At 36.8% G+C, this 27,616-nt stretch overlaps 1 protein-coding gene across 7 annotated transcripts in view; it reads left to right on the plus strand.

Moving 5' to 3' along the window:
- LOC100744202 (whirlin) overlaps nt 1–27,616 on the plus strand; it is a 108,081-nt gene that overhangs the window by 52,132 nt on the left and 28,333 nt on the right. For 4 of the 7 annotated variants that reach the window (XM_033319218.1, XM_033319219.1, XM_024365585.2 and 1 more), the window contains 7 exons: nt 11,095–11,418; nt 12,695–12,927; nt 13,186–13,486; nt 13,838–13,897; nt 18,746–18,900; nt 24,236–24,317; nt 24,456–24,566. In XM_033319218.1, the coding sequence (XP_033175109.1) occupies nt 11,095–11,418; nt 12,695–12,927; nt 13,186–13,486; nt 13,838–13,897; nt 18,746–18,900; nt 24,236–24,317; nt 24,456–24,566 (1,266 nt within the window). Of the gene's footprint in view, nt 1–11,094; nt 11,419–12,694; nt 12,928–13,185; nt 13,487–13,837; nt 13,898–18,745; nt 18,901–24,235; nt 24,567–27,616 lie in introns of all 7 variants that reach the window. The other 3 variants (XM_033319220.1, XM_033319221.1, XM_012382099.3) reach the window with 2 other exon arrangements.

Genomic DNA, 27,616 nt, shown 5'->3' on the forward strand with positions numbered 1-27,616 from the left:
TTCTTCGGTCAATTTTTTCGAGTTGTTCAAAAAATCCGTAGAGTTTTCGACAGTCTATTTATTCTATCTTCTTCTATATATTACATATTTGATAAGATTTGAAGAAAGTTATTCAATACGTACTTTTACAAATTACTGTCTAATTAGTGAAAAGATGGCGCAGCCTTGACCCAGATGACTTCAGGAAATTGGAAGAGCCGCGATTCCTGAATGATTACGATAGGTCAAATGGTTGACCCAGTTCGACAATCCACGGATTAAGTTTCCGGTGTGTTCGCACTGCTTGTACTGGATAACAGTGTCGCATATTCGTTCTCGTAATCAAAACGAAGTTTCGTTGATTCAAGGTCCACCTATCGAGCTCCAATTTCCGCCCCGGACTTTGTACCGTCCTATTGCTCAAATTCCAGTGTCGGCTTGCATACAAACGTTCTGTCTAGGATTGGAATACGTTTGTGGTTTTTCCTCACGTTCGTTTGCGATTGTTACTACGAATGTTTATATTTATTAAGGAACTTAATCTTATTCTGGCACATGTCAAGCACTTTAGGCGAATATCAAAATAATTGTGCATTATACAGGGTGGTTGGTAACTGGTGGTACAAGCGGAAAGGGGGGTGATTCTACGCGAAAAAAGAAGTCGAAAATATAGAATGAAAATTTTGCGTTTGAGGCTTTGTTTTCGAGAAAATCGACTTTGAATTTTCGCTCGGTACGCGTGCGGTACGTTATAACGGATCTCACTGTAGATCGTTGTCTCGATGGAAAAATTAAAAAAAAAAAAGAAAAAAATTAAGAAAAAAAATTTTATTCTATATTTTGTACCACCAGTTACCAACCACCCTGTATACGTATGTTAACAAATGATTACTCAATATTTAAAAAGTGAAAAGGATATTCAGGTGTTGGAAATACGAAATGCCCAAAGTGCAACACTTGTAATATTTAGTAAGTAAAATCTCTATTTAGAATCTATTTTTATTCTTCTTTTCATCTTCGGTAAAAATCCATAAAAAATTCCAAAAAAAAAAGAAAAGAAAGAAAAGACCTAATGAGTGTTGTCGTAAAATAAATCGATCAAACTAGTATTTTAAGGAGATCTTCCTGAAAAGGATTTCTCGATAAAACTCGTCGTGATATGAACGGTGTTCCGGAATTGTTTGCTATTTCGAAAGGTTGTCTCCCGGAGACCGACATCCGGCTCCGGTCTGCTTCTTGTCTGACATCGATCGAATATAAACGCTCGGACGAGCTACGGATTAAATTGCAGTGGCTCGTCGTAAACCGTAACGGTGGCCGTGGCTTGTTATTTCGTAATGGTCGATAGGCGCGGCAAGAGCAAGAAGCGTGGACAGCGCGCGAAAAGTTTGCCAGATTTATGGCGCGTTTTTCCACAGAGTTCATTAGGGCGACGTGGAATTTCGAACCGCGAGATGGAACTTCTGAACTGTACTACGGATGTAATAGACTTTTTGGGGAATTACCGTGCCATTAAACGAAGCCGCTCTAATGCTGTTCAGACACGGTTGCTTCAAATTTCGTCGACGGACAGTGCTCGTGACGTGATAGCGCGGTTATAAATAGCTGATGTTGATTGGAAAGTTTCTCAGAGGAAATATTAAACATTTCATTTTTACATAAACACTACATAAATTGTGCATAGATGACTATAACTACAATACTCAAATAAATTACGCATAAATAATTATAATCAAAATGATGGAATAGAAATAAACGGGTATCTATTGTAATTATATTTTTATCTCTATAAAAGCACGTGTGCATACTTTCCAGTAGTTTAAAATAAATATAATGGGAGTAAGAATACCGGAAAAGTATCAGAATTATAATATTTGATACTGCGTTCAAAGATTCTGACATTTGGTTATAAAAAAAAATATGCCAATATAAAGTAAAAACATGTTATCAATTTGGATAGTATTAGCTTGAAATGTCACACTTAATCTCGCTTTATTGTCTCGCGGCCTTTTCTCGCTTACAAGACTACGGCGCCAGTAGAAAAGTCTGTCAAAGGTCAGACAGTAGCTGTGTCACCACGCAATCCAGGCTTTTAAGAGATAAAGTCTATTTGATTTTGCCATCACTTAGTGAAATCTGCTATGAATGAAAGCTGAGGATTATTTTAATAAGAGTAATTTGAAGTACGCTTCCTACACAGATATACCAATTATATTAAATCTTAACGGCTATACAGTAATTTTTAGGGTTAACAGAATAACGGTACAGTAGTGTTCAATTTCTCAAAAAACGAGTGATTTATTTCTATAAATTGATTTATTACAATAAGCACAAATAATCATAAATTCCAATGTTGATGTTTGTATCTTCTGAATAGAGTTGTTCAGTTCACGGAAACAATCTTATCGACATATTACGATTTACAACTTCTTTAGCTTTTCGCAATGAGTGTCTCAATCATTCGAGAATTGAGCCACAAAAGTCGAAGAAAAATGGTCGAAAAGAAAAAATGACAACGAATTCACGCTTTCCACTCACGAACGCCTGAAATCACCATTACCCCTCAGCCCGCGCGCCGTCCGATTTTTTTCTCCTAACGTCTCTGTCTCGACTCCTCGGTCGTCGTCTCGGCGCCAGGCGCCCTGGCGCCCTCCGGCAAGAATCCCCGTCATTTATTTTCTCCCTACATAATTCACGAGGCTACCGCGGAAGCTGCCTCAGAATCCCGTCGTTGCCGGAATTCTGGTAAGAAAAGGCGTACTCGTTTCATCGAGTGTACGTTTATGGGGATACTCGCACACGAATAGCGATAGATCGATGTGAAATTGCTCTCCGCTCCATATCTCTTCGGGTTCTTGTTATCATCGCCACTGTGTATCAAACCTGTCCTCTTCTATTTCCGGAAAAAGCCGACTCCTTTTTGACTCCGCCGTATCCACGCCGGATCGATAATTATTTTCAGATCCTGCTCCAGACGATTGGGTTTATACTTTAACGGAATTTTTTTTATAGCCCACTTTTTTCACCGTTTGATAAGTATATTGTTATTTTTATTTTTTCTTGGTGTCTCTTTCTCAGTGCTTGATATTTCCTCTAACGCGAAGAAGGATTTATTTTGGGGAATTTTTTAATATTTAAGCGCTTTCATATTATTATCTTTTTTCGGAAACATACACGTAAATACACAGAGCATGCAGAAGTGTTAATACTAATTTACTTATTAAAGCACATGTTTGTTCTTTATCCAACAGATATTGTAAAGTGTATCACAAGTGACAAATAACAATTTAAAATTGCGTAGTACTCCAAAATAACAGGATATGCTGAAAAGTTTTGAGATTAAAGGAAAGATAAATAGCTATTCTAAAAATATTAGAATTATTATATACGTTAGTTTCTAGAATTCCTTTAGCGTAATTTTATTTCCCAATCCTTATTGCTTTTTTTCGTTTTCCTGTACTCTTATCTCTAACTTACATTTCTGTGAACACTATCGCACTTGATAATCGTGGGTTTTCTACGACAGTAAAAGTAGCGATGGAAGTAAAAACCAGCCTAAGTAGTTTGAGTTTTAATGCGCGACATTTAGATTATCTGTAAGGCAAGCATAAATAACCGAGAACTACTTTTATCTGAAATTGTCGGAAAAAGGTTGAGCAAACATGAATTTTCATCGCCAGGAGAAACTGTGAATACACAACCATAAATCCATCTTCCTTTATACCTATTGCAGGAAATACTTGACCCAGAAAGATCGCTTGAGAATTCGCGAAAGTGATCGAATCTTTTATCTGTGCCTAGCTAAATGCCGATTGTCATGGAAATGTGCGTTACGAGCCGATTTTGTTGCGGAGGATCGGCGTCATTTCCGCCGCGAGCTTCCACCAACCCATTATTCCACACGTACATCGCCGTTCTTCCATATTTTTACGCTGATTGCAAGTCGTAAAAAATATCTTGTCATCGGCGAAGAGTAATACAGCTGTTTAAGGAACTCTTAACCCAGAAAGCGGAAGTTAAATCGCGAGAGCGCTTGGAGCAACGCCGACAAGAATGAGCTTTCATAATATCGAGAATACATACTTATCGATCCTTCCGAGTAAAATAAAGTTACCATACGAGCATCGTGAGTTCTGTGTAAATTTTTATAGCGTATATTGACAAAATGTGTGAATAACGGTTCAAAATTCACGGACAGAGCTTCGTTACATGGTGTGTTGCGTTTTCTGTTCGCGCGTGAATGTACGTGATAGTACTGCAATACTTTCGAAGAATTCCCTTGATCCACGTGCCTCGAAGCCGCGATAAAGTAACACTTTCCGGCTCCAATGGCGCGGTAACTCAATTCCTTCGTAACGACTTAACTTACGAGCGTTCGGGTGAAGATCGTCGAAATGTGAAAAATTCGACTCCAGCGTGGCTATTAAACTTCATGTACGAAAGAACTTTTAGCCGAAAAGTATTGGAATAACGCAGTGATATCGATCCTCTCTACTATTGAATCAACTTTGTCCTAATACAATTCCTTGCAGTAACAAGAGTAATTGAGATGTTGACCAAGATAAACAAAACACTCTGTATAATGAAAAGACTTTCATTGATTAGATTGATTAGACAATCAGCAATGTAGGTGTTACACCGAAAATCTATCCAATGCCTAAACAAGGAAAGCAGAAATCAATCGTCGATGGTGTCCACCCAATAGACGTCGCCAAACTTGTTTACTCGTCTGTAGTCCATCCCCTACGTCGACCGAGGTCGCTTATCTCGAGCGAAATTGATCGAGAAGTATCGCCGGGAATCACGAAAGTGACCAGACCGATAGTCGGTCCCACGACTATCAGAACAACTTCCCGATTTGTCGACGGAACTGGAGTGGCGTCCTCACGAGGATGAAATATACGTAAATTTTAATATTAATTTCGTTCATTACTATTAATACATCTACCAGTTTCGTACGAAGCAATTAACCTAAAGTACCAAGAAAGCGATTGATCGATGAGAATTTTATATTTACACAAGATTACGATCGAAGATTGTTGAACGTACTTGATAGAATCATAGTAATACATCAAATTCTAGTAATTATGTTTTGCTCTTTATAGAATTCTAATCTAAATATTAATGAAAGATTTGAAAGTAAATTAGATAAACAGCTATATATCATAACATAGCAATATAATTAGAAAGTCGAACGTGTATCGATTCAGTAGAATATACACGTCCTAGTCAGCCATTACAAAGTCTATTCAAAATCTAAATTTGTACCGTAAAATTATCTACAACACGTATGGAGTTAAATAACAAGTAATAATATGAATATAAAAATAATCGAAATGGTGGTGGAAAGATACATACGTGGACAAGAAGAGAATTAATTTTGTTATATCGAACTGGTGTGATTGTTATTATAATGTTCAATATACTTCGAATGAAATAACTTATTTAGAAGCTTTAATAATTTCCTGCTGATCCTTCGGATTTACTTAAGTCTTCATAAGTTTCCTAATATTTATGAACAGGGATGTGCACGTGATACTTGGTCGAAAAGGATTATATGACGTATATGACGTCGTCGAAAGGAAATAGCCCTGGCCAGGACGCGATAAAGAGTTTCAGCCGACTTGGTTGGACGATTTCCCGCTTGCTCTTCGACCTCATGAATTATTTATTTAATCGGCCCTCGTCCCAGAAGACGGACGACGACCATGAAATTTGCTTGGCAATACGCGGGCTGTAAACCTTCGCGGAAGCTTCTGAATGGCCTCGTAATTTACGCGTAGCTATGTGGTCTCATTTTCCGACGAATCTTGGCGTGTTTAACGCCAATGAAAGTGAAATAATTAGTGTTGCATAGCTGGCTAGTTGTACGTTTGATTTATTGCGCTGCTAAAGACTGTGGATCGTTGGTAGCCTGAAGGAAATTTTAAATAAAAAAATGGAAAAAGATGGTGTTTGTTTAAAAATGTAAAAAGAAGAAAAATAATATTCTTTATCAGGTATCATTAAGAAATTCAGTGTAATAATAGTGCATAGGAAAACCTGTATATGTTGAACACACGCGATAATCATACAATAAGGTACCGCTCAATTGTTGAATTCATATTATTAAAAATAAAAACCTGGTGGACTCGTTGCATTAACTTTGCGATGTATCAAAGACATCAGTCTTTGAAAATGTTAAAATTCTGATAACTTTGAAACTAAACTAATATGAGGTCTAATAATATAATAACGTTCTATTAGTTAATAATGCTTCATTAAAAAAGTTATTTTTTCTCTGTGTATCACACATACATGTACATGACAAATTCTAAAAGTCGCTTGGATTGTTCACTAATCATTTTTGGTTATTACATATGCAAAAATATATGTTATATTATATTTTATATATATTTTATTATATGTTATATTATATGACATGTTGAAAATCTAAAACAGCGACTTTTTTCTAAAGTGGTGCTGATGCAAGAATTAAAATTTCAGCTTTTTAGCTGTTCGGGAAGTAAGTGAAATTTCGTTTACAAAAATCCACCCAGACAGAGAAAAAAGTAAGCTAAGTAAAAACCATTATGCAAAATATGTGTATATTCTGTAATGTTTTTACGAAGGAGGGCTGACCAGGACGCGTATATTCTACTGAATCGTTGCATGCTCGGCGTTCTGATTACACATTGCTATATTATTTATGTTAGACTTCGAATATTTATGCAAATTCGCATTTCTATAAAATTAATTAAACAAATGGAATTTCAACAGAAATTTATTTCATCCATGGAATATTACAATAAGTACTGTATAATAAATACGATATGCAATAATCGTTATGTTGTAATTATAGTCCAGATACGATTAGTTACAGATATGGTCTATTTAATATCCATTTTGTTATACATCGATTATTGCAACGGATGAATCAGCAGTTCCTCGTTTCCCATATAACAATTCTATAAATATGTCTATCGTGCGTTTTGTAAAAAACGCAAACAGTAGTTGTGTACTTTCAGCCAATATCACGTACGAAAGTTCCACCAGGTTTATTAAGGATAAGAATCTGTGAGGCTTTTTAATCGTTCATGCACACGCGAAACACGATTTCCGTTCTGCGTTTATCGCAACAGAGCCATGGACCGTTGCACGATTTTACGAGGAAATAGCTAGAATAATACCATTGTTTTGGAAGTTAAAAAAATTTCTCTCTTTTGTAGCCTCTGTCTTCTTTGTAGTCAAACCACATTTCATCTGTAGCTTTCTAGTGAAAATCTCTCACTTCAATTATGACAGCGAACTAGTCATCGATTTACAGTTTTCGGATGAATTGTTGGATTGCTCGATCTATTCTGTCGCCAGATTTCACCTATAGGCATTTATAAAACTTGAAGACTTCCAAAAATTCTCTTTATTTGTAAATTTTCATAAAATTGAAATCTATGTATATTTTACACAAATACTATTGGTTGTTGGGTAAATTATTGCGGAACAGTCCAGGAAGCTTAAATGGAAGCTTTTGTCTAAAGTCCATCGATATTGTTACTCTTCTTCAACGACAAACGTTTCACGTTCTCAACCAAATATTTTGCTTTGCGAAAAGCATGCCATTAGCTTAATTTTCGTGGCGTGATGAATCGCGTTGTAATTCCAACAACTTGGACAGAGTAATTTATGCGGCCTCATCGGAAAAGTTCCACGCGTTCTCGATGGGTCCTCTGTGATGAAGGAGGCGGAAGAACATTGACGCAAGTACATGCCTTGCATAGATACGACAAAATTGCATCTTCGTGGGCCAGAAGCATGGAATCCTAAGGACGTGATTCGGGCTGGGTCAAGGATAGGCAGGATGTGACGTCACGGAGTGCCAGGAGATCGATATCCTAGCTACCAAGTGGCGTCACCGTCGAACGCACCGTCTACTTCTTCATGACCTTACACGTGTCAATTTTCTTCGGACGCGTGTTTCCCTCGACGAATTCTTGTCGAATTGTTCCTTCTATCCTTTTCTGACATGAGAATAGGCCTATAATCTATAGCCTAAACCCAGAGCAAAGAAACGTATAGCGAGGTCGTAAACTGAATTGTAGGCAAGCGATAACGATTGATGTTTTGAGCTTCATACGTACTTATAAGAAGTACTATCCAATCGATGGTGGAATCGCACAGATTTTTCCATATAATTCGGAGTGGTGCATTACGAAACTCACAGAAATATTTTTAAAGATGCCACTAACAATTAATTTAAAGTGACTCTACTTTTTTAAGAAATAATCGACAAGCTTCAAATGGAAATCTCCGTGACTTTACGTATTAAAATATTTTTAAATCGATACAAAAAGCTACTCTCTCCATCCAAAAATAAGTTTAACGTGGATTATATGAACCGCGCAGAAACCACGTTGACCAACATGTTTTCTCAACATAATATTATAATATACTTATCCTTTTTCATCATACCATTTCGACTAGAATCGTATATTTAGGTACAATTATAGGTTTCTATTTTTACTGTTAATCAAACAACTCAAGCACCATTTCGTATTCGGCAAAAATTCTCGTTGAAGATCGACCGGATCTTGTTAATACGCGAAGCGTATATCTTTCTGTGAGGAATTCTCTCTCTTCAGTTTGATTTAATTCGCGCCAAGGTTGTAGACTCCGGTGAAGATCTGAATTTGCTCCAACCTTATTCCTTTTACATGTTCTTCTTCGACTTTAATTCTATCATCCGTTTCGAAACTCTTGTTTGATCCCTCATAAATTCGTTCTCTCTACAAATTCTCCTCTTTTCAAAATTTTTTACTCTTTTCTATCTCTTCGATACGTAATATAGTAATGTTACTTTCCCTTTTACTATTTTTCTTTCTATTCTCCATAGTATGAGAGATTTTAACCAGAATATATCCTTTAGATCATTTCCGACCCAATATTATTTTTCTATTCTGAATCAATTATTGTAGTTTGAGAAAAATATGAAAGAATTGTTGTTCATAAAGATTGTCTTCAAACATTAAAATAAGAAGAATATTAACCTTACTGGGATCTTAGTTTTAATGTCTGTTTCGATTTCGTTGTTAATGTTGAAGAAAATTTTTAGTATAAAAATAAAACGAGCAATCGCGCATATTAATAACATATTTTACATACCTTCCTTCTCTTTTTTCAAACCTAAAAAATTTTCTGCAGAATTTTTCACAGGAAAATAAATTCTGATTGAAAACAAGCAAAAAAAAAAAAGAAAAAGAAAAACGCAGAGAGATGAAAATATAAAAATTTGAAGATCACAGGAAGATTAAACATAGCAAAATCAGTTCTTTTTTGGAAGCTTCAAACGGCTGACAAAAACGCGATCGAGAACACTCGATCTCTTTGTTACACGTATGCGTAGCCTACGCGATCTTTCGGAAATTCTACAAAGGATCGTATGCCAACGATAGTGTCGTAGCTTTTATCCTCGCTGGAGAACGGGATAGAAATCGTTTGTTCCTCTTTGACGCGGTGCACACGCCGATTGTTGGCTGTTTCACTTGCCAAGGTAGCCTCGGAAGAAACCCTTGACGAACAATGATTTCTTTCAGTTCGTTGAGGCACAACACGTATAAGCGATCTATTCTAAGATCGTCAGCGAGGAATCTTCTGCTGCTTGTGCGTGTCCGTAGGCTCTTTTGCATAACAGTGCCGTCACGAAGCTTGAATAATGACCAAAGGATGGTCTAAGTTCTCCGATGTTTCTATTTATTCGATCAAGTGCAATAACCTCGTTTAAACAATACGTCTGTTAGGTATGGAATTTCATTTTGCATGTTAAGCGTGCCGCGTATGTTAATATATACATTTGAACGATATACAGTGGTCTGTAAAACTATTTCAAAATTGATTCTCTTACTATATCTATATTACTATATTACAAAGGAAAAAGTAGTTCTCAGTTGATACCTGAACGAGGCTTCGAAATTCTTATGGTCCTCAGTACGTGTCTAATTAGTTGTTACGGTCATGGAAAATTGCAAATTTGAATCAGTGACCGGTTTTACTATGTCACTTTCTTCAGCTATACGTTTATACTTACACAACGCGAGAGAGTCTTTGTCAGCTGCAAGATAAATGCAGCTCGGTAGCCGGGGGTCAATAAGAACTCAATAGAGTGGCCAATAATAGAGGTTAATTATCCTTGATGGCATTACGTTTTATGGAGGAATTAATAACCTGCCTCAATTTTCCATTTAATTCGAAGCTAGTGTATAGCAGGCTCGTAAACGACGCTTTCGTACAGCAGTTTAAATAAGGTTTCTCAGTTAGAGGGAACAAATTCATATATGGATGTGGTTAAATAAATTCATTGAACTTACTTACTTATTTTAACTTTACTTTTTTACCTTACTTTCTATTTAATTTTTGTATTCCTTTTTAGATCCGCCGCTCTCTTTTCCGTTTTAGGATTTTTATATTTCTGCTCTTAGTTTTTTAAAAGCTCACATCTCTTATCTGTGGAATTTTTCTTCTTTTTTTATCCCCGAAGAATTTCCTTCGTGGGCATTTTCGACTTTTTCTACTGTTACGATTATTCCTTTTCACCTTTCTGTACCTCTTTTACACTGCAAGGACTGCATATTTTATCTTTTATGTTTCTTGTCCCTTATACTTTACATACATATTTTATAATTTTTCGTCTCTTCGTTTTCAATTTTGGGGCTTTCTCCTGTTTCGATTTCTTCAACTTTCAAATTCCATGAAAATATTAATTTCCGAAAATCTCAAGTTCGATCTTCTTGTCATTTGCAAGCTTGCCATTTCTTCCAGCACCACTTTAAGCCCATCTGCACCACACGTTAACCCATTTTCCACCGATTTTCAAAACGTTCCCACACTCTTTGTGGATACTCTTCCGCGGAACCTGTCACACCCAGATAATCTAACAGCCATCTTCGTTCACGATAATTTTTACATTTAGCTACATGTTTTGTGCACTAAAATTTACAATGAAATTTGCTCAAATATACGGAAATTAAAATGAAATTAATATAATAGAAATATGATTAAAGTATACAATTAAAATAACAGAAAAATCGGACAATTTATATAGTGTTCTATCAAAATTTAACAAACTCGCAATTTTAATTGCAGATGCTGAAATCATGCAGGACCTTGAGTATGACAGTGCGGGGACCAGCGTTGGATCCCCGATGTAGAGGTGGGCATCCGGTTTGGTCTTCTTCCGGTCGCCAGCAGTCCTGCAGCTGGATCGACCGTCAAGGTCGTCCAACATCACCACCTCCACTTTATCCACCTCGAGACTCGAGGTACGGTCCAAGGACGAGGAAGGTCGAGCTCTGCATCGAACCCGGTCAGTCCCTTGGTTTGATGATCAGGGGTGGCCTTGAGTACGGCCTTGGGATTTATGTGACCGGGGTCGACAAGGACAGCGTAGCTGACCGAGCTGGACTCTTGGTAAGAGTATCTCAGATTTTATTTCTTCCTTCGATGCCATGGATTCGATGTATTTTTATTAGACTTGGTTTTTCGATGTGTCAGCGGACCATTTTCTCGGTGATAAAATTGAAAAGTTTTTCCTTTTTCTATTCCCTCCCGTGCTGATACCGCGAGTGAAGTAACAGAGTTGGAATTTTTTAGAGTAGGTAGTTTAAAAGATTGTTAAGATGTTTGGAAATGAAACAGGGCAAAGTTACTTAAAAGTTATACGTTTCTAAAGTAGAAAGAAAGATTTTTATAATAATTAATACAATGGAAACAGGATAAAATAAGTTAAAAATTTAATACTTAGTATTTGCTGAATTATAGGTTTAGCAAGGATCCTTTAACATTGTTACGATAATTGCGCGACAAGTGAAAAATCAAGAGAAGGTTCGATGAAATAACTTGAAACTCGCAAGTCTTCAGAATAGTTGTGTTTAATTAATTAGCAGAAGAAAGCACACGGTAATTTTTTATATCCATAATTTCTATACATGAATACGTAATTCGTTTGCTATCGATATTGAGACAATCAGTTCGTAGAAAAGCGGTTACGATTAAATACGATAGACGTAACAGGACGTGCACGAATAACGAGCGGTATCAATTAGTTCGTTACGTAATTCAATGTCAGGAAGAATTAATTAGTTCGTTGAGTTAGAATGGCGCGACACCGGCAAGCACTTCGATGACGAAAGTGGATCGAAATGATGCTTCATCGAGCGAACGCTAACGATCGCGAAGATTTGATGGCGTTCGAAAAGGCAAGCACTTAAGGGCATTTCCGATTTTCGTTCGCGGGCTATCGTGATTCGATGAATTTCGACAGGAAAATCAATTATCCATCGTGTGTCTATATAGGAAAAAAAATATAAGAAAATTGTTAATTAATTATTAAATAATAGATCTGGACTACGATTCTATGATGGAACGTTATAATTAAAATTCAGGACAAGTTACAAATTGTAACTTATAGGCTTCTCTTTTGCAAAATTCCATAAAATTAACCATTTTAATCTCCAAAATGTATTTACAAAATTCTACTGATTTGATTAAAAATTTGTTACTGTTACGGAAGAGAATTTATTAGTAGTAACAGCTTGTAATTTGTTAAATTTCTCTTACTTTAATAGTATGAAAGGTGTGTTAATTTATTAATTTATTATATTTCTATTTTCTGAAGTACATGCCGCAATGATATAAAAATAGGAATAAGGAATGGGATATAACGTTGTATTTTCTTGCTTTCCAGGTAGGTGATCAAATTATCGAAGTAAATGGACAAAACTTCGAGGAAGCAACACACGACGAGGCAGTGGAAATTCTGAAGACGAACAAAAGAATGACTCTGTTGATTCGCGATGTCGGAAAAGTGCCACATTCTTGCACCACGAGTCAACCCATCGTTATGCCAACCTCTAGGTATCCCGAACACGACCCTCTGCTCTTAGAAAGTCCAGGAAATCATCGACCACCGAGTCCTACGTAAGAAATACCTATTCTACTTAAAGCAAACTATAGAGTGTAAACTTCGTTTATATATATATATATATATAGCACCAATATAGCATCCATTCCCTTATTTTACAGTTATCTCCATAAATATTTAAATTGACATGGAAATTTACAATTTAAATATCCCCGCCTATTATCCTTTGAAAGTAAATCGATCGAAACTTCGTAGTAAATGCTATTTTGGGGCGAAAAATGGAGATTGAACGATATCGTTAATATTTTCTTTAGCATTGCGAGTGATTGGAGGCACAGAGGCGGTATGCACACGGTTTCTGCCGCGACAGCAGCGATGGTGGAAGAAAAGGCGAGGGTGGTCCTCGCGAGAAGCGAGAGGGCTGCACTTTCTCAGCTGCTGGCTGATTATAGGACGCGTCGAATGACGATCGAGGAGCTGGTTGTCAGTTTAGGTGACCTGCTGAACACCCATGAGAAACTAACTCTTCTAACCGAGCTGAGGGAACTCGTCGACAGTAAAGACAGAGCTGCTTTCGACGATTTGGTTTACAGGCCTCGGGTAGCCATGGCAAGGGTATGCTTTGAGTTACGATAGTATCGATCTGGTCAGATCGAAATGAACTCTTTCATGATCGAACGATTATGGTTTTTCAGCTGTTTAAAACAAATTTTACCAATCACCGATAATAAAAGTATATTTTTTCTAGCTTGTTGTAAGAAAGACATAATGAATTAAAAACAGTACCAGTTTTATTAAAAGTGAACACATCTACATTGACGAATACATCATCGTTTAATTAGTCGCCAACATTTTTAAATTGTTCATACGCACCATCAAAATGACATGTTCACTTCCCATGGTTAATTATTTGAAACTCGTATGAAATTGAGAAATTACGATTAAACCATTCTTCATTATTTTCAGAGAAAAGGTGACCGTGCCCACTCGGATTTAATAGTGACGCCATCGCTACACGATCTTCCGGTAAGTGAACAAAATAATTTTCGTTTCACCGTATACAATAACACGAATGAAGGGACAAACACACAAAACACAACGACTGTTACCTTACACGATTATTCTCTCTCTATCTTTCTCTTTCTACTTGTCTTTTTTCTATCTCTATTCCGGGAAATGTATAGAAACTATCTGTCTCTGTTTTTTTCACTCTCTGTTCTGCGTTGTCCACTGTAACTGTTAGATTTTAACTGGTGACTGTTCTCTCCTTTCGTCTCTCTTTTTACCTATCTCTGTCGCCAAGTCTCGCAAGCGACCTAACCCTACGATATTTTCCTTTTCGAATATAAAATATGTTTGTTCGAAAAGGATCTCGAGCCGGTTCTCTCGCGATGGAAGTATATGCTCGAACGCTTCGTTGAATGTGTTGAATTTTAATAGAATCGTAAAAGAGTCTAAATATCCCGAGAGAGCACGTAAAAACAAGAGAGAAAACATTTTAACACGTTCACTGTCAAATTTTTATCTGGAAGGCTACCAAATTTATATTTTCAGCAATAATTGCATTAAATTAAATTGAATTTGCGGCATACAAATTTTCTATTTAAACATATACTACTATACATTGAGTCACACAAAAACCGAGCTTTTTTCCTCCATCAAAACAAATCATTCAATTTTTAGGAAATTAAACACCAATCATATAAAATTTCAATATTAAACTTTAAAAATTTGTAGAGAATAAAAATTGTATCAATTTAATTGTTGAACCTCTCACATGATTTAAAGACTATGTATCGGCATAAATCCATGTCGAGTACAGTGAACGTGTTAGAAGAGTCGATCTCGATTCAGACAAAAGTAAGTGAAAGAATATTAACGAACGAAGGAAACAAACGAAAATAAGAAAGTAAAAAGGGACGAAGAAAGATGAAAGAGAAGAGATAGGAAAAGCTCATTGTCGATTGGAGAGGTGCGAGAAGATAACGGAGGGGAACTGTCTCGAAGAAAAGAAGACTAGAGAACAAAATGGCAGACGAAGAACCAACTGGAGAACGTCCAAAGGGAATCATCGAGTTACCAGACACGTCTCGCGACCACTTCGATGGAACGTCGATGGGAGAGATGAACTTTCTGTTTTTAGCTTAATTGCTCTCGGCTATCTCGGTGACCGGTGAAGCATGACTCGAAAATTTTCCTGCAACCCCTTCTGCTTCTTCTTCATCTATACAAAACTCTATACAGAATGGTCCAGCTAAATATCTGCCTTATTTATCATATTATGAAGAAACATAATGACACGAAGAAAAAATTCTCTCCGCCGTTACACGTGTCTCTTGAAATGGCGTACAGTAGAGCGTATAAAAAGCGTCTATTGAAAAATAAAGAGCGTCTCTTGAAATATCGGCTTAAATATTTCGACCTACTTAAATTTTTCCTTATTTCAAAATTTTTATTATAAAGAACACATAATATGAGTGAAAGAGATTTATAAAATGAAAAACATAACTAAAATATGAAAGTAGCAGAAAATGTTCCATTTGTATTAAACAATTACCTGAATACGTATGATCAACGGTGTAACTTTGTCGTGAGAAGTTTTCTCATAAAAAAATTAAACAAGGCACATATTTAGGTGATCCGATTTAGCTGGCCGATCTTGTACACTTTCTTTTTCCGTTTCTCGTAGAGGAGCGTCTCTTTCGTTTCAATCTTTTTCATACTTCTTCCGCTCTTCTTCTATTTCCACTCGAATACTGCATCATTCTCTTTTGTCTTGTTCCTACTTTCTTCTGTCTATCTGTGTTTTTATGAATTCCGCTTAGTGTTAGTGCGCTTCTCCTGGCAGGCAGTGTCGCCTCGTTTCCGGTCTGCGCTCGTCAACGTCCCGCGTTCTCTTTAGGAGACTGTGCAGTCGAGATTGTTTGCGTAGTGCTTCAGCCGTGCCATTGCGTGAATATTCGAAGCCCGTGGATTGAATGTCGTTGCAATTAAGGTCTCGACAGTGTAAACGATTTCTCAACGAGAGTCGTGAGAGTATTCGGTTTCACCGTTTGAAATAACGAGGAGAAAAATCTTGGACTGAGGAAAAGATTCGTTCGATCGGAACGGTGGCTTCGAGTATTCTTCGTTCTGAATGCGAATCTAGATGCGATAGGTCTTAGATACGCTTGCAGAGTAGGTATTGCAGAGTGGAATGCAGCTGCTGGATGCGAATGAATCTATTTCACCTGACTTCGTTTTGTTTTCTTTCTTTTTTTTTTCTTTTTTTTTTATTTCTTTTCACGCTAACCACATCAGGGGAGACAGTACAGAAATGCGAACGAGTTCGCCTGAGCTTTGCTGGATTTTCTGTTCAGTTCTATCTTGCTTGATCGAGTGCTCGATCAGACAGGTATTGGTAGGAAATACGTAATAATTAAAAGAGAGGCAAAACGTTGTATTTATTACTGAGCATAAAGATATGAATTGACGTCGAAATTTTGGTCATTCAAGACCATTTCCCCCAGTGTTTTTATATTTCATGGACGTATACGAATAGTTAGTATTTTCCATCATAGATACTCTTACTAGATAGTTTTTATTGATACAATATTTTAACAATATTAGCAAATTGATGAAAAATACAAATTTAAGTAATATATACAATTTGGACTTCAAGTACAGGAAAAATGATATTACTTTGAGAAAATTCAGGCATATTTGGTTTAAAAGAAATTATTCCTTTCCTGCCAAGTAAAATTTTTCTCAAGGACCATCGAAGTTCTTTTTGAGTTAGATAAATCGCGACTGATCACGCACTGGATCACGAGATGCTAAGAGTGGTTCGTTGGAGATCAGCCTAGTCGCATCTCGTGCGTCACAATTCAGGAGCTGGAAGGTTTCCTGAAAGCTTTACTGAGCTCTCGTCGCTACGGTGCTTTTCCATTTCGTAACAATTCCTGCATACGAGATCGCCCAATTATAAAAGGAAAACAGAAAGAGAAAAAATAGAAAGATCCTGCCAGCTTTGTTCAAAGCTCGGGCTAGCTCGCTGATGGCCGGTTTCGTAGCCAACGAGTTGAAAACGAGCGACACGTTTAATCTCCTCCGCCGAATCGTTTGTGAACGAAACGATTTCTGTTTCGACGAAAGCATCCTCTTCGTTCTAAGCTTCCTTCGTTCTCGCTTTGTTCTCTGACTATCGTGTCCTTAGCGTTTTAGCTTTCCACACGGCTCTTTTTTTCTTTCTTTTACATCGATCCCTAAACCTTTGTGTTTCGCTTATCTAAGTTCTATGGAGTATTAGTGAAAACCGCTTACATGAAACTTTTGTCAATTTTATCAGAGAATCTCGAAACGGTTACGATGCTAGGGAAAGCTTTAATTGCTCTAATGGGAAGCCCTTTAGTCGCGAGTGACGATTGGCAGAAAACAGTGGAATGCCTAATGAGGCTGGGATAATTCCACGTTGATGCCTCATTAATCAAAGAGAATGTTCAAGCGAAGTTCGAGGTAGATTGAAACAAAAACAGTATTTACAGTCGAGAAGTTTTTCCATTTAGTTGTAACAGATGAAATGTCCGTTTGAATATTTTAAATTCCCCAGAATTCCTTAGAATGTGTCAAGGGAAATATTGTTCATCAGTACGAAGAGTATATTCAGTCTCTAGAGTACCATAGCGAAAGAATTAATAATAAATAAACATTGATGAAAAGAAAAAACATACTTATTTTAGCAGAAAAGAAAACAGACATTTCATATATTATCATCTAGTACTTAATAAAATTTTTATGAATATTATAACGTAGAGCAAGGTATTATGCCCGGGAACTAGTTGCATTAATTGGCAAAAAGTTATTCATTGCGGGTTAATTGATTCGAAAAGAGTGTTTTCATCGTGGCTAATCGACAAATCGATAATCGACAAAACAGGATGATGTTTGATTAATGACGAACGGCTGGCATGCAGTTTCACGGTTCACGGAGCAGATTTCGTGATCTTTGAACGGAAGAGAGCCACCGGAAGTCATCGTAAATCAAGTGTCAACTGTGCGACAAACTTCAGCCACGACACGCGGTACAGATCGATAATAGATCGTTGCTAAATTGGCAGATGGATCGACGCTTTTGTGACTAATTAATTGGTGGCTCTCAGAGAAGGTATTGGCACGAATAGAACAATCGATTCGCTGATTTACGTAGGAAACGAAATTCATTGATTTCCCAATGGACCAAGCTACTGCTTCCTCATATTTTTCATTTGCTTCTCTCTCAGATATTTATTATTTCTTTCTCTGAGTTCAACTACGCTTCATTCTTTACGGTAACTCGCTGAAGTATTCGAACACTTACAGAAACTTGTTACGAATATATGAGTCTGCTTGAAGTCAAACTAGTCAACTCCAGTTGACTAGTTATTTATAAGTTTCTCAATTTCCGTATCTGGATACGGGATTAAATATCTTGTAACTTCTATATACATTTTCAGACTGATTTCAAATTTCACTAGTGTAATAGAATATTTTATGTAACACATACACGTACGTACAAGTTTCGTGTGACAAGTGTTCAATTGCCTCCGTAAGTCACAGTAGGTACATTTACATTTATTTTCTATCAAATTGTTCTGAAACCATCAAAATTCATTGGAAAATTCTCCATAATTCGTTGAATTTCCAAATGCAAAGGTAATCGAGTAAGATCAATTATCGAAAAAATATTCGATTAAGAGATGGACAAGTTACTTTTGAAAGAAAAAAATGTTGAAAATCGACGAAACGAATTGAATCGAGGGGAAAAGAAAGTGAAAAGTGCTCGTTGGCCATCGAAACCGGGTTGAAAATGGCGATGGATTGGCGAACGGCATGACTGGATCTGATGATTTCTCGCAGAGGGGTGTACCCAGTGGTTGTTGCCGTCCAGGACGACTGGTGGACGTCGAGGGAGATCCTCTAGGAGTAACAGGACCTCTTCTGCCGCGGGATAACCAGGAATATAGATCGCCCAGCGAGGACAGCGGTCTCGGGGCCGACATGCCCAGGACCAGGTCAAGAAGATTCCAATAAAACGAGAATCTTTTGACATTTTTCAACGATACCCTTGAATCTTTCTTGATTTTCTAGAAGATCCTCCACTCTAGATCTAAATATCTCTTATTCTTCTCAATTTGTTCTTTTTATCTTGGAAAATTCGAAGGAAATTTGTTAAAAACATTGTAAATTGATAATTGCTTCATAATAATGCGGAAGAATATTTACTTACCTAAAATGAAAATAAATTAGCGACGAGAAAAGGTTGCATCGAAATTAAATTGGATAAAATCTATAGTGGATCGAAGTTGAAGAAAATTTAAGTTTAGATTTCTCGTCCAGAGTAATCGGCAAGTTTGCAGTTAAACTTGAAGTAACTCAGTATCGAATACCGCGGTGATTGGTTCGAATCGTTTCGTTGCGTGCATATTGCGAACCGATTTCTCGAATGTGAGACTGTAGTAATAATCCAGTTCGAGTAATAATACAAACCAATTTTTCAAACTGTTCGTGACCTAAGTATCGCTAAGCCTGAAATTACACTGGCCCTCGAACATAATTAATTCTTCGAGAGAAAAACAGTATCAACCCCACGTAGTTCCAAGAATAATAGAAAACCTCATACATTTCAAAAATAATTTCCCGTAAATTTCTATCGCAAAGAGTTCTCTAACATAGCCCTGAAAGCAAACGCATTTTACTCTCACTATTAGCCCTTTCGTTAGGATTAGCAGATCTCCAACCCTTTGTCTTCCCTATAAGTCACAGCCTTAATCGCTAACCAAGCACCCTAACCCAATTTCGAGCTCAACTTCCACCCAAAAAAAAAAGAACCTGCGATCGATAATCGATCGTTCTCTCGCGGTTTGAAATCCAACTTCCAAACCAAAAAAAAAAAAGAAGAAAGAAGATAAAATAAAAGAAATGAAAAAGATATGAGAGGGAGGGTGCGATTCCCAGTAAACAGGGATAGCTGTAATGGCGTTTCTATGTCGGATGTACGAGATACATCGATATTTCATTTCCTACCAGGCTCGATCTGGCTTTAGTACGTATCCCGCATTCAGCCACCCCCTTCGACGCCACCTGACTGGTAGCAGGTATGTACAAGGATAAGCAGACACGAGGATCGAAGAAGGGGGAGGGTAAATAGCGGCCAATACAGTGGTGTGCAAAAGTTTTTAGCCAGATAGACCTTAAGGTAGGATTACTTAAGTCAGGAGGATAATTGAATCGAGCTAAGTAATTTGCCTTGTAATTCACCACATTTCGTTCTGAACAATTTTTAAGCGATCTATACTTGGAAACAAACTGCTTAACTTGTTATTAATGGCGCGATAAACAATAAAGTATGCGTGTACTTACATTGGCAGCTTAATGGTTATAGCTTTACCTGTGTAATCTTCATATGAAATTACACAAACGTCCAATGATCTATTAATTAATTACTAATTTACATGCTAATCCAAGTATATTAAATTTCGTATAAGTATATTAAATTATGAACAGTAGTACTTTCATGGAACTGAACAAGTTGGCCAAAAAATTGATACTTTAAAAATGAAATGCTAGATGAAAGAAAGTGCTTAATTGGTAAATAATGATTGGTAAATAAGGGTATGTGCAAATACTTTTTGTAGCCACTGTACGTGTGTGTTGTTTCTGTATCTTTGCGTGGGCGCTGGTTGAACACGTGTGGATATGTACAGGGTGTATCGGTGGTCAGCTCTGTGAATCGTTCGATTAATTCGCCGGAGCCCTCGACGGGATTTTATGTACGGTCAAGGGAGCACGTCGTAAGTGGAGATCGATGGGACGGGGTGTTGCTTTTTCTAAAAAAAGATACTAGCTTTTTACGTCCTGCTCTTGGAGATAGAATGTTGGCTCGATTTGATTTCGATGAAAACATTTGCGAAGGTGATCGATCGACTTTTTGAAGGTAGACTGAAATATTTTAATAGAGGAATGGTGGGATTGAAGTTGAATTTTAATAGAAAGTGAGACTGAAAATAACATGTAAATGAAAATTTTCTTTCATTTACCTGGCAATATTAATTCAAGGTAACTTTTAAATATTTATATTTGTCGAGCATGAAGGTAGAAAAAGGATCCTGCTACGTCTATTCAATTTCCTTAATTTTATGAGTCAATCCCAATGTTTCAACAAAAAATAAACTCATAGTAATCCCAAGAAGATTTTATCATATAATTAAAACGAGGGAGCATTCATATCAACAATAACCTTTACATATTCTCTTTACAAATTTAAAAATTTTTTAACAGTTGAAGAAGAAAATTGAATTGGAAATAAATCAAAGATCGCAACAGGGTTAAAAAAGTCTTGTCATTTGTCAGAACGAAGATAATATAACATAATACGTTATGTAAAAATGGAGCCAGATTATGCAAAAATAAATTGACATAAAAGTATATAAATTGATATATAAAGTATAGAGATTGATAGGTATACAAATTTAAAGACCGTAGCAAGTTTAAAAAAGAAATACTTCAGGGAGGAAATATATCACCTATAAAGGTTCCATCTTGTGGAAAATTTCTCTGGTCCCGTGCCAGTTTCTCTAACGTGTTCGAGGGAATGGTCAGGTCGATTAATTCGGTGCACACCCTGTACGTGAATCGTAGCACAAAGTGATGGATAGACTAGGGACGTTCCGTGTGTACATATACGTGTCTTTCTACGGAATTGGGCGTAAGTAAATTCCGTTGAATCGATATCTCTCGCCGGTATGGCACGAGGGAAATGTACATATAAAGCGTTCCATGACCGTGTGAATCGAAAACAGAGAGAAAAATAGGATTTGCATATCTCACCGGAGTGATATTGGTTTTCAGTGGTATCCGATTATTGCTCGTGGCATCAGGCGATGAATGTTCTCGCTTCTACCAGAATGTTTTAACGAGATTTCAATCTTACTGTTTGGTCGATCCTTTGTCCTTACAGCGTTCATTTCGTTTATATTTCATTACGAACCTGTATTTACATTGACAGTGATTGAAAACGCGTGAATTATTTCGATCTTATATCCAATTTGTTCATAATCTGTTTCGGTAAATGTTGATCTTTGTTTAAGAAGCGCGTTTGTATCGATCCTCGTGCTGACTTTACTCGAATTTAATTTGGTATATGATAGTTTAATATTCCTTATTTATTTGATATGACTTTAATTAACCCTTTGTACGTGGAAGACATTATGATATTTGTTCATCATCTTGACGATTAAAAATATAATGGTATTTATAAAGAAGGATTTGTGATGACCTATTTTCGATTCGTTTACATTTCGTTTCCAGCTTTCGTTTATGCATCAAGAGATTTTAAAAACGTGTAAGTCGTTCAAGGAAAAATCATCCTTCTAACGTTAAATATTACCGATCATTTCTCTAAATTAATTAATATGTTATTTAATTAATAATCGATAATTGGTGAAGCGTAATCTGAGTAAATTAATACATCATTTGGTTAGCGATCCATAATCAAGCACGTTATCCACTAGGAATACAGAATTTTTCGGTCGTAAAATTGATGATATTATTAATCGGTTGGTGGCTTAGGGTTAACAGAGAAAATAACATAAATTACGGTATACCGCGGCGCATTACCGAAGCGATTCTCAAAATCCTTGTACCGCAGTCCGATAATGGAGCTGATGCGGCAGTAGCGTACACATGTACGTATTGATATGGCCCTTGAAAATTTCGTTCTATGGTCGGCCAAAGGTCTAACACTAGGTCGTATCCCGGGTAACAGAATGAAACAAATGAGCTTCGAGAGAGTTAGCAGTACCGTAATAGCTACGCGAACGAAACGTTCGTGGGGAAAAAGTGTCTGTGTCCATGCCAGGGGCAGAGTTCTGTCTTTCTTCGTTCCACTTTCTCAACGTCAAAAACAAATAAGTAGCGAAAGATTTAGTGAAAGAATTTTGCATCAGAAATCTTTTTACGTGACCAGTGTCATGAATAATCTTCGGATAAATAATATCAATTTCAAGTGGTACATTTTAAAGTGAACTCTAAATCAATTTTCTACAGATGATATTTATGGAAGATTTTTAATCGAATACGTATCTATCTATCTCAAATATTACCAGAATAGTTTGAAAAATTAATTCTTTAGAAGTATACAGACGCTTGGTGTAATTCGATCAAATTTGCGCCTTTATTATATTAACTCTTTACTTCCTGCCATGGCTGGAACCAAGTGATCTGCTAAATTTAATCTGAAGCAAGAAATGTACTTGACTGCATCAGTCAAGTTCTACGTTTAATAATTAAATGACTTCATACAATCTATATAAATGTTTAGAACGTAGCTGGAAACAAACATTTAAAAAGTTCTAAGATTCTATCATTGAGCACACTCGAAACCAGCTTAGCTCCGATGTCTGCAGAAACAATTTTCATTCATCTTCAATTGTTCGCTCTTTTATCGCTGTCATTGTATTCGCGCGATGATTAAGTGGTATCTAAATATTTGTAGACGATTGTATAATTCACAAAAAATTCTAAAAATTGGTCTTTGATGTTTAATACCATCCTGATTAACCATTAGCGTGATATCGATCGATCGGTAGCACCTGGAGCTGTTGAAAGTTCGACGAAGGACGAGCCAACAAACGGAAATAGATTTGGCATGCGATATCCACGGGAGGGTTCGTTGGTGGTCGACTACTGTGCGATACTCATTAAATAATCGATAGCACACATATAAATAAACCGCATTGCTGTCGTCGCTCATATGTGCTCCATTCTTCTGTCTAACTTCACCGGGTGAGAATAGAAAGTTCTATTTTCGTTCCGATCGAAACGGTCTCGTGGCACGATATCCAGAAGTTTCGAGTCGTCTGTACGATTATCAATCGCAGAATTATCAGTCGTCACGAACGTAGACTTTGTCTTGCTAGAACGATAATCACGAATTTTAACCGAAGAATAAGTACAAGATCGTGTAAACTTAAATTCAGATTGTAGTTGTCTTTACTACTTACTCTCACATTCGATAAATCGATTTACTTTGATAAAATAACCGACGAATCGTTTCATATATTCAATTGGCACGTGGCCGATGGGTGATCACTATAGACTAAAAGAGAAACTTTCAAGAAAAAGTAAAAAGATCAAAATCAGAAAATGAGAAAAGAGAATTTCATGTAAGAAACGAGGTTGAACGGAAGATAATATTTATATAAAATAAAATAAAGTAGATGCTTCAAGTAATGGAGGAAACAGAATGCAATTGCACGATCCGTAGATCTAGAAAGGGAAAATTGATTGAGAGACAGTGGAAGTCTCGACAGGGTGGGTGGTCTCAAATCGCAATTTTGGCCATTACAGAGTGGGCTGTAGAAGGACGCAGCAGCACCAAGTGACGACCTCCGATCTCGCCCTCTCCAACGACGACGAGTGCGACAACCAGGTACAGAAAATTGTTCGAGAAAAAGCAATATCGTCGGTGCTCGGCCCTCTTAGACGAAGCGTTTATCCATTCCAGAGAATGTTCCCGATCGCTGTCGATGAACGCGATAAAAGGGATGTTTGTCGGTTTCTTTTGCAGGACTACGAGGACGAGCTGGAGAACGGACGTGGACGAAGGCACAGCTCGCCTGGTGGATCACGAGGCAACCCTAGGGATTACGGCCATCATCATCTTCATCCGGATAATTTGGTGAGTCGATAGTTTACCTTAATCCCGCGGGACCATCTCTGTGACGGTTACACCCTTGTTTCTTTGCGAATTACTCGTTCACGCTCGTACTCATTTCCTGTTGGGATTAAACTTTGTCGAGGCTGTTTTCTCGCGAGAGAACAGCAATTACCTGGAAACGGTATAGCGTATAAAGAATCTTTTAATGTACTCGTACATAACATTCATGAGCGAGAAGTATTTACACGATACGATGCTTCCCTGGCTAAATCTTGATATCTAATGTTCGTTTATCCGATTAACGTACAAAATGATGGTAGACGAGCTGTACACGATACGAAGATCGTTTGGAAGTTGTTCAGTTATGCAACGCGAGTAGAAGACAGTAATTAATTAGTTTTAATAATTGGAAGGAATATAGAGGATGTAATAAACATCAAATGATGGTGTAAGGTGAATTGTAGAAACTCTTCCGGGTACGATACATTAAATAATAATTAATACATTAAATAATATACAAGCGCAAAACGGATACTTGGGAAACACAACAGGTACTGATGGTTTAACACAGATACATTAATAAATTGTAGAGACTGATTGAGGAACATTCCAATTAACGTGAGTTTTCCTCTGGAAATTATTATATCAGAAAATACCAAGGAACGTCTGAATATGTATTATGAGTGTCGGGTATGAATGAAATTTCATCGCGCTCATTCTGATCTTTTGTTCTCTAAGATAAGAAATATTTCCCTCGGAATTAATATGTTTCTACGTTTAGTAATTTCGTTGGTAGAATATGTATATCAGACGTATTAACAATGTTAGTACTATTCAGTAACCATACAGAATTCGTCCAAATAGCGAGAGTAGACTTGCAGGGTTATGAATTGCCTTGTGGTATTATGGCGGAATTGTCTTGCGCTAATGGCTGACAGTATTTTGCCTGTGATAATGTCAAGAAAAGGAGGGTACAGGATGCACATGCGATGCGCATGAGAGCAGAACAAATGGATAATTGAGACAGCGGTGAAATTTCTCGCGCGAGTATTCAAAGCTAATGATCGACGGTTTTAATAAAAACAATAGAGAAGTCCGAAACAGATGTAACTCGATAATATACATACACAAATATATCTCAGGAAATTCCAGAGCAATGTTCTGATTAGATATGTTTCATACTTTTTAAATTTTTCACTCGGTTTTCTCTACATAAAATAGTAGATATTTCTTAAAATAAGAAACTTTACTTTTTAATCTTTTAACTCTTTATATTTATATTTTACATGAAATAATAAATGAAAATAATAATTTGTTACTCGGATATCTATCTTCAAATTAATCAAATTAATCGCGTAAATTATAAACTCAGCCATTACAATAATTGTATCGATCGCGTCTAGACGTGAAGCTACAACTGAAATTTAATATTTTCAATTGACGCTGCGAATTCCTTCGTCGAACTAAATTTCATTACCGATCGTATGGCGTCGATTAACAGAAGTCAATGAACTATGGCATTTATATGAACAAGAAACCGTTAACTCGATTGTCGTCGTGCAAGAATCGACCAATTAAGGAACTGCTACGTGTAACGAGCCACCCTAATTAGTCATCAGGTCGTGGCTGCATCGAAACACAACCCGCGTACCTCGATTAGAAGCGTTTAGTTCCACTCTCGTCCTATATACCGTCTACACCGCTCACATCGCTTAAAAGCGTCTATAATAAAGAAAATTGTTTCTTTACAAATAAGCAGCAATAGATAATTTACACCAACCTTAACATAAAATGTATCATCGATTTATCATAAACAATCAACCTATTAATCATAGATTGTTAAACGAACGTTGAAAATTAAAAATGAAATGCACAATGACTCGATGGTTTGCCTCATCGTGTAACATAATAACAATTTACATTACGATCCTTTCGAAAGTTATATGATGTTTTTCGGCAACGTCATCTTGCTATTCTGGCTTTTTGCTCTCTGCCAATTTGACATTTCGCGAGACGAAACGATAAATCCATGGAGCGGAAGAGTCGTCTCACGTATCGACCGGTCTAGCAGGCTCGTAAACTGCCTCAGGTACTAGGTAAATTAAATCGAACTTACTATTTGCTTTCGACTAAGCAGAGGATCGACGCCTACCAATCTATCCATTCATCTTGGAATGCTCTTAACGACACAATTTTTATTTTCACACGAAAGCATAAAGATGCTAATCTTCTTAAACCTGCCAACATGACTCGATATTCTAAGCCTTTGCTTATCTTTTTCTTACTTTTAATCATTTCACCACAATGCCATGATTATATTATATTATCTTATAACAGCTTGATCTCACGATTGCTTATTATATTACTTTTATAGTCCTTTCAATACGATATCGAGATTATATATGTACTAACTAGTTTATTACTTTATGTTTTACTCGTATACCCAATGGCTTAGTATTTTAATATCTTAACCATGAGCGCTTACTACTTTAATACCTTAACCCATAACCGATATCTTAACTTACTTCTTTTTTATAGTTATTTCCTTAAAAATACCTTTTATCGTATACGTATCGTATACTGAACAATTCCTCGCTACTTTAATACCCTAACTGTGATTGCTTACTATACTACTCTAATCAGTAGAATAGCCTGACCAATTTACTTTTACAATCGTCTCTTCACAATACCTTAATTACATATATACTAACCGTTTACCAACTGCAATTTGCTTAAAAGAAAAAATCTGAAGCAAACTGAAATCCATTAACATCGTCTTATTACTCTCTCGATCTTATCTCATTTTTTCGCGTGGTCAATACAAAATCATACGTTCATGGAGTCTGGTTACCATGCTGGACAGGTGATCCAACGCGATCGAGGGTATCTTCTCACGGGTCCATTTGGAAACAAGTTCGATTTATGGACGTTGATCACGCCAGGTCGATCGATGTTCACCATGGCCCGTATATCCGCTCGACGAGATCCCGTAGCCAGTCGAGGTGTTCCAAGTCTGAATTAATTATCCAGGCTCGATCGATCATGGTGTACAGATAGCATGGCCCGAACCA

This window comes from Bombus impatiens, unplaced genomic scaffold (genome assembly GCF_000188095.3).
Source record: "Bombus impatiens unplaced genomic scaffold, BIMP_2.2 scf_0142, whole genome shotgun sequence".
NCBI lineage: Eukaryota > Metazoa > Arthropoda > Insecta > Hymenoptera > Apidae > Bombus > Bombus impatiens.